Consider the following 8241-nt stretch of genomic DNA (forward strand, 5'->3'; position numbering starts at 1 on the left):
GCGATATTGTAAAACTGGCAGTGGCTGACTTGCCACATTGAGTTAATAGAAATCTCTCTTTACCCCGCAAAAAAAGGATAACCCCCCCCCCCCCCCCCCCCCCCCTCCCCCGAGCCACCGCAAGGGCATCGGAACACTCACAGCTCTCGTTTCATGGTCTATTTGGAGACACTGGAACGCTTGCGTTTTTTATGGCGTCACACCTTCTCATACCCACCTGGTTAACTGCATACAGGAGGAAGCTCGTACTTGGGCGAAAGCGGGTACTCGAGGGCTTAGTAACATCTTACCTGTAACATAAACTCCTCCTATCTCGGGGCTGAGCAGCCCTTGCCCCTCTCTACTCCAAAGCATCCTCGCTAGTGCCTGCCGGTGTAATTTCTTCTCCTTCTATCGGAATGACATGCGTAAAAACCCATGAACATTTTCATTAATAAAAAAATGGGGCAAGAGTTCTAAAAGAAAAAAACTGAGCCGAACCGTGAATCTTCGCTCCCGTGGCTCGCGGGGAGCGGCGCCGCTGGTAGCCCCACGGATCCAGGGAGCAGCCGCCGCCGCCATGTCCGGTTGCCCCTGCTCCACCTCCATCTCCTCCTCTCCACTCTCCCTCCTGCCTTCCAGTTCCGTCCCCTCTACTCCGAGATGCAGTAGGGTCGCCTTCTCCTCCTCGTGCGGCCCACGGAGGAGCGGGATGCGACCGAGAGGCACGCGCGATTGCAGCAGCAAGGATGAGAAGGCGGAGGCTGAGGAGAAGGAGGGAGAGCCGGCGTTCAACCTGTTCGGGTTCGTGGAGTCGTGGAGCCGCAGCGCCATCCAGGTGCCGTGGAGTCGCCCGCTCAGGACGGCAATGTCGGCCAGATGCTCTACGTAATGCCGACCTCCACTTCCTCTTGTCTGATCCTTCTTGCTGTGCGTTTTGGTGGCTGATGACTGACGTGCCTTGTTGCGTGTAGACGACAGAGGACAAAGAGAGGGAGTATGGCAGCAATAGCGTGAGATGAGGAGAGCTGGGATGGTTCGTGAGGGAAACAGGTAATTTGCTTTTTGTTTTGACAGTAGGAAACAGATAATTTGCTTGCTCATCCTTGTGACGTGGAGACTTTCCTAGGGTAACATTTGTATCCGGAGGGGGTAGTGCTGCACCATGCGATCGATTGTGACGGACCTTTGTGGAGCTTAAACTTGAAACTGTTGATCTTTTTTTTTCTAATGCAATTTATGTATGATGTAACCCTCACTTTCGGCAATGAAACGCGAAAACAAACTTGTTGCTGCATGCTTTCGATGCTGGTATAAAACTGATGTTTTAGTCTGTAATCTTTGTCAGCTGTGTCACGCCCTTCAATGTTTAAGAATCATCAGAATACTTGCTCCATGTTCTGTAAACACAATCCTTGGCTTGTTAGTTATCATACAGTTCGCAATACAATTGTAGGTTCTCCTGATCCACGTGAGATGACAGACTGGATATGGGTTCGATTCAAAGGTCAGGAAATGTCTATGAAATTCCCAGTACAAATGTGTCTACAGAACTGGAGTTAATCAAAGATACATGTATCACTCGCAAAAAAATGCATATGTATGTTGTACCATTTGTAAAAGAGGACTTCCACAAGGCATTTGATGAACTTCTTGTACTCTAAATATCACTGAACCATTCTTCTTAGTTGTCCAGGTAGATACTTGGAAGTTTTTTTGAAAATCCTTGCCATGAAAGTTCTCATATGGACTGTCTGAATCACCTCATTCATTTCCTTATATATAGGGATTTGTTGCAGGTTCTTATGGTTTGACATGGGCATTGAAGAACTCGAGCAAACTTCTTAAGGTAGCAATTCTTAACCGCCCACTTACTGTTTCTTCTCCAGTGCCTGGAGTCTTAAAGCAGCTCAGGTCAGCTATTTATGCTTCTCTTTATTCCTTAATTTTAGTTCTTCTACGTTGTAAATTCAACTAGCATGCTTTGGTAGGTTTCAAAACTAGTATGAATCCAAACATATAATCATCTGAAATCCGCAACTAAGTTTGACTAGAACACACTATGCTCTAGTGCTGTCATATCTTTTTTGTTTTTTAACAGAACTCTTTCATTTATTATTTCTTATTTTGGGTGTTTATGGGTGTAATTATGTCTATTGCACTCTGTAGTTTTTTTTTATTCAATCCAAAAATATATTTTTGGCAAGATGGTGGTGTTGTAGATGTTTATGTCACCTATCTTTCCATATTTTTCACTAATATTTTAGTTGATATTCATTTTTGCCCAGTAAGTTTATACTTATGCCAACCAAGGGAATCTTTTTGAATGCAGGTTACCACTTTTTGGCGAATTTACCTGCCAAAATGCTATTTTGGCCGAGAGATTCATTGAAGCAGGTAGCTAATTTGTATCCTTGTCGCAGAAATCTGTTTATTATACCATGCCGATTTTGTTAGCGCTAAACCTTTTTTTTCTGGAAGTCTTGAAACAAGAAAGTAACTTTTGTGATGAGCATTTCCTTTAAACATGGTATTTTCTTCCTGTTATATCCATCTATCAACATCTCTATGGTTGAAAGATCAGTATTACATTCAAGCCGTAGCACTGGTGTAGCTAGTGGGCAGCACAGGTGGGACATGGCCAAGGTTTTGGGTACCGGGCGGAAAATTCGGATATCGCCCGGTATCCGCGTTTCTCGCTACCCCACGAGAAAGCTGCGTACCATGCAAAAAATTTCGAATTTTTTGAAATTGAACGGCTACAGTGAGGTCAAGTATGACAGAAACTCTTCTAAATCAAGAAGCTGCATGTGGTCTGGTGGTAAATATGAAGCTCCCTTCCTCGCACACAATAGAAGAATCGAACCCACGACCTCACACACGTTAAAGACAGACTAGCACAAATGTCCGTGCGTTGCAACGGGAGAAAAATGACGGGCTGCTGATGACAAGAACGATGAACATATTGAGAGTAGGGTTCTTCGGGACGCCGGTTCGTGATATGTGATATTTATTCTCGTCCTCCTAAGTCCTAAACTAAATTCAATCATAGGTTCCTAGATTTTCAGAAACGTTGTGCATCATATGAGCTATGATATCATTTGAATCTCGGTGCAAAAATTCAGACCATACATCCTACCCGTTGTTGCTTCTCAGCTTCAACATCATTTGGGCTAGACAATTGAGCAGTTTTACCATGGTTAGAAAACTACAACGATTGAAGAAATAGCGATGCATTGTACAACAAATTGTACATATATTTGCCATCCATTGTGATATGTGTGCTGAAATTACATGTACCAATTATGAAAAATAGGAGTAGACCTTATCCAACATAGAAAGAAACAAATAAAAAAAATTCCATAATACCGCATGTCTCCCCCTGCACATGATATGCCAATGCATTTGTTCCTCATAGGAATGTTGATGCATATGCGGGTAGATTATCCAGTGAAAAAACAGTCAATCTTATTTAGGACTATTGCAACTGAATTACCGTGAGCGATCTTACTAAATAACAACAAAATTATGAATTATCTATTTTTCCAACAGTTACAATGAGCAATCTCTATTCCTCTAGATCCCTTGATTTTTTTCGTAACACTTTAATTTCATGCTTGGGAGGGGGGGGGGGGGGGGGGAGATGCGGGGTATAGAAACTGACAGAGGCGAGTTGTAGTGTGCAATGGTCATATGGGGACAGCAGCTGCTAGGTGGGGACGCCGCATGGGGTGGTAACTAAGGGACAGGCACCCTGAGGGCGGTGACCTAGGAGAAGTACTCAAGATAGGGGCAGAGGACGGTGCCCAATTGTGTTGTGGCTGTGCCAATCGGCGGCAGATGCATGCTGTGAGGGGCAATGGTGGAATATAATTTGGGCGGAGGCGGGGGATATAAGATGAAGAAAGGGGAGGAGAAGATGGACGGCCGGAGTGCCGCCGCCGTCATCGTCGGTGAACCACAGCCCTGCCGCTGCACGACGTCCAACTGAGGCCCTCCGAGAGTAGCGAGTTCAAAATGGACAAGAGCAAATATGCAACTTTGTGGTCTATGTTTTTCTCTAAATAAAAAGGCAGTTGTATGGTGAGTTTCCCGGAAAAATATAAATGTACAGGGAAGCAAGTACATTTGCTAAGCATCTTGATTTGATGTTCGGCCATATGCGCAAGCAGCACAAGCACGCATAACACACAAGACACACACATACATAGATCAATTTTTCTGGACAGATGAAAGAAGAGGTCCCTACAGTAATTGCATTCTCAACCAAGTGAAATACTACGCCTTGCATGCAGACCATCTAACATATGCTCAACTTGGGCCTATTGGAGTGATCTGGATGATTGTCCGAAAGCTTCTTCACCCAGCTGGGAAGTCTTCAAATCGAGCATGTAAATGTAGCTTCTTTTGCTTTACAATGTTTCATGCATAATCAATAATCTATAGTCCGATTATCTGCCTGCCACAAATCAAATATCAGAATTAATCGCAGGTTAAGCAGTGTGTAGGAGGAAAGCAACAGACCTATCAGTCAGTGTTTTACACAAAATCGTTAAAGGTTTTCAGCCACAAAAGTCTACAAAAACATGAGCTCTTTAGACAAATTTCCACTGGTAAGTAGCTCAGTATACCACATGTTTAACAGTAACCACTTCTTTCTCTGCCAAAAAGAAAAACATTAAGTATTTCTTGAGCTACTTGTCTTGTCTGGCACAGGAAATTCTGACTTTCGAAGCAAGTATACTGATCCAAATTTGCAAATAGATATTAGATCTACAGGAAACACATGACCACAAACACTAATAAGTAATAACTGGGACAAATCATTCCAAGAGTAATCTTTTCTAGTACATAAGTTGTACATCAGAAAAATCCGCCACTGCAATATCCAACCACGTACAAGAGACCATCGGTTCACAAAAATTAATTTTGCAAAACTGTTCGTACATAGTAGAGTCTTGACAGGATTTATTAACCACATAAATACGAATTTTCAGGTCTGGATAGGGCACGATTGAAAAGCAGATGAGATGCGAGCTTGGCTTCTGCAATCATGAAGATATATCAGAAAATTGCAAGGTTCGCTTCAGTAAATACCTGAGTGCAGAACCGGTAGATGGAGTTTTGACGTGTGTGGAGCAGGGGCGAACGGCGGATGGTGTGTCGGCGAAGTCTGTGGAGGTGACATTGGATAGTTCCCAGAAGCATTGTGTGGTGGTGCGCAAGCTTGATCAAGTCGACAGCCAACTCGATGCCGCGGCAGGCTACCTAGAAGACGTCCTTGTGGTGTTGCACGCGTACAGTGGGCTCGGCGGTGAGAACGGCGGCAATCTGGGAGTGCCCGTATTCGGATCACACGGCTCGGCTCTCATCCCCAATGGCCTCCTTGCGGTGTCGTGCACGTCCGGCGCACTTGACAGTGAGGACGGCGGTGATTTGGAAGTGCCCTTGGTTGGATCATACGGCTCAGCTCCTACCCCAAACGGCCTATTCATGCTTCTGCATGTGCTCATGGCCTCTGGCGATGGCTGACGCGGGTGCTTCTTGGTTTCCCCGATCTGTGGCCGAGCAAAGGCGCGCGAGAGAGATCGGGAGTGCCTTTTGTCTTCCCCAATCTGCTGCCGAGCAGAGGCGCACGAGAGAGATCGGGGGTGCTTTTTTGTTTCCCTGATGTGCGACCGAGCGGAGGTGAGAGAGAGAGAGAGATCGATCGGGAGAGAAAGAGGCCGGATTGAGAAAATTTTGGGTTCCTTCACGTATATATATTTTTTTGGCAGCAATTTTTTCACGTACATATTGTATAAGGAGCCTACACCTTTTTTTTTTAACATAAACCTGTGCCAACACTTTTTCCTTCTCGGTTTTCTTTCCTTTTGTGCGTACATATTTTGTTTCCTGTTTTCTTTACGTACAGTGAAAGGAGGTGATGAGGTTTTTTAGTACAAACTCTTATGTGGATCTACTTTTAAAATTTAAATCTCAACCGTCAAACTTTATGGTTAATACAAAGTCAACAGATATAAAAGGGTGACGTCACTACTGGAATCGACGGCTTTGCCAAGTGCCGTAAACACTCGGCGAAGGCCCCAAAAAACTCGGCAAAGCCTTTGCCGAGTGTTGCACTCGGCAAAGGACACTCGGCGTACAACCTTTCGGCAAATAGAATTTCGCCGAGAACCAACCATCGCGCACTCGGCAACGCCTTTGCCGAGCATTTTTTGTGGTACTCGGCAAATATTGGGACTCGGTGAAACATAACTAACGGACGACGACGGAAACGGCAAAAATTGATACAATTGCACTCGGCAAAGGTGATGGCTTCCCCGAGTTGTACACTCGGTAAAGATGTTCAGCAAAATTAAAAAAAAAACGCCGCCGTCAACGGCGACGTCGATTCATGCCGGCGAGTTACAGTGGCCCACAGCTCGCGAGTCACCACTCGTTGCGCTCTCCTCTGCCAAGCTAGCCTGTCCGCTGCTTGTGTGGTTGCTTGGCCGGTCCGTTGTTGGCTTGCCGGAGCGTGCGGGTGCTGCTGCTCAGCAAGAAGATGCGTCTATGCGAGATGAGCCTGGCTGCCGCTCTTGGTGGCGCCGTCGACGACGCATGTGGCTTGTGGCCTCCGTGGTTGTTGGTGCCGCCGCTTGCCGGCGTGTGGTTGGTGAGTTGCTGCCTTCCCGCCGCGTGCATGTGCTGCCGCTGCCGCTTGCAGCTGCCTCGCATCTGCTGCTTCGCTGCTACGTGCATGAGGGAGCTTGGTGGCCGCCCGCCGGCGTACGTGCTGCTACTTTGCTGCTTGAGAGATGGCATGCGGGTGAGCCGGAGAACGAACGGTGCGCACCTGAAGCTGGAGGTGCTCAAGCACTACGCCGGCAGGCTGCTGCAGCTGCTCGAGTCCTCCGCCGGCGTGCATTGAATTCTCCATGGTTGTGTGCATGTGTATGGGAGTGTGGATGTGTGAGACGGTGAGAGAGATGAGAGGGACAGAAGATAAGGTGTGTGTGTGTGGCTGTGTGTGGCATGCATGTGTGTATGTGTTTGTTTGTGATAGAGACGTGTGTGGTTCTGATGCATGGAGAGAAAGCATGAGATACGAGATGTGTGGTTGTCTGCTTGCCATGTCATCGATCCGTGGCACTAGCTCCCAACCAATCAGAGACAGGCACATTTTACCGAGTGTTGCTCTCGGAAAAGACCTGGTAAAAAAATGCATAAAGTCATTTAAATTGTGGAAGTAGCTAAAAAACTAAAAAATTCATAAAACGTCGGAATTAAGCATAATGTAAGGTCTACTTACTTGAAAGTTGGAGTGGTACCATTTTGCACCTTGCTTTACAAAAAATACCATTTTGACACTTAAAAAATGAAAAATAATTTTCTTTTACAGAAAAGTTGGAAACTCTATTTGACAACATTGTTTTTAATGGCAATATGCACTTGTATGTTTAATTCGGACGTTTAACTTGATATGGACATCACCTTGGTCATTTAACTTGAAAGTCATGAAAGTTCATACACGATAGCCCGTTTTGTGAAGGAATTTTTTTTCAAATTAGTTATATTGAAAGTTTGGTATTTTTCCTCGCAACTAGTACACATAAAAGGACTCCATGCGAAAGGATTGCATTTTTTAAACTTGTATTCTTTTTCTTTTATTTTTTCTAAATCAGGGTCAAATTGGTCGACATGGCTATTCATCACAACGGGTTGAATCTCACAAAACTCTAAGTGGTTCTCCCATATAATGACTACTTGTATATCTAAAAAAAAAATTCCTAATTTTTATGACTGAGCTATCACACAGTTGCAGTTCAATTTTGAATTACTTTCAGGAAATTGACATAAAGTCATTTAAATGTGCGAAAGTAGCTAGAAAACTAGAAAATCCATGAACTTGGGAATTGTGCATAAAATGTGATCTACTTAATGTGATAATTGGAGTGGTGCCATTTTGCACCCTGATTTTTGTACTTGCTTCACAAAAAACACCCATTTTGGACACTTAGAAAATGAAAATTGATTTTTTTTTTACAAAAAAGTAGAAAACCCTATTTGGCAACATTGTTTCTAATGTCAAGATGCACCTATCTGTCCAATTTGGGGACATTATAATAAACTATGCAATGAATATGACCATCACCTTTGTCCTTTGACTTGAAAGCCATGAATGTTCATACACGTTAGCCCGTTTTGTGAAGGATTTTTTTTTCAAATTTATAATATTGAAAGTTTGATAATTTTTCCTCGCAACTGGTACACATAAAA

General features: G+C 44.4%; 1 protein-coding gene across 8 annotated transcripts; it reads left to right on the forward strand.

Annotated features, from left to right (window-relative positions):
- The first annotated feature begins 442 nt into the window (after positions 1-442).
- On the forward strand, positions 443-6066 carry LOC123054950 (uncharacterized). 8 transcript variants are annotated; one of them, XR_006426419.1, is made up of 5 exons: positions 443-867; positions 954-1032; positions 1766-1828; positions 2312-2376; positions 4977-6066. XR_006426419.1 is itself a non-coding variant. In XM_044478829.1 (5 exons), exons 2-5 carry the CDS (start codon positions 1345-1347, stop codon positions 5006-5008), a joined length of 354 nt encoding a protein of 117 aa, XP_044334764.1. In that variant the 5' UTR covers positions 443-867; positions 954-1344; the 3' UTR covers positions 5009-6066. The 8 variants fall into 8 exon arrangements, 1 of the variants encoding a protein (XP_044334764.1); XR_006426418.1 differs by having other exon boundaries at positions 1779-1828; XM_044478829.1 differs by having other exon boundaries at positions 954-1486; positions 1779-1893.
- The last annotated feature ends 2175 nt before the right edge of the window (positions 6067-8241 follow it).

The sequence above is a fragment of the Triticum aestivum genome, chromosome 2D, assembly GCF_018294505.1.
Source record: "Triticum aestivum cultivar Chinese Spring chromosome 2D, IWGSC CS RefSeq v2.1, whole genome shotgun sequence".
In the NCBI taxonomy this organism is placed as follows: domain Eukaryota; kingdom Viridiplantae; phylum Streptophyta; class Magnoliopsida; order Poales; family Poaceae; genus Triticum; species Triticum aestivum.

Excerpts from the sequence above, each read along its gene's own strand:
- LOC123054950 (XM_044478829.1), top strand. The coding sequence starts at position 1,345 with ATGTTTAAGAATCATCAGAATACTTGCTCCATGTTCTGTAAACACAAT. Across the intron at positions 1,894-2,311 it reads GGAGTCTTAAAGCAGCTCAG|GTTACCACTTTTTGGCGAAT; the intron begins GTCAGCTATTTA and ends TTTTGAATGCAG. Across the intron at positions 2,377-4,976 it reads CGAGAGATTCATTGAAGCAG|GTCTGGATAGGGCACGATTG; the intron begins GTAGCTAATTTG and ends ACGAATTTTCAG.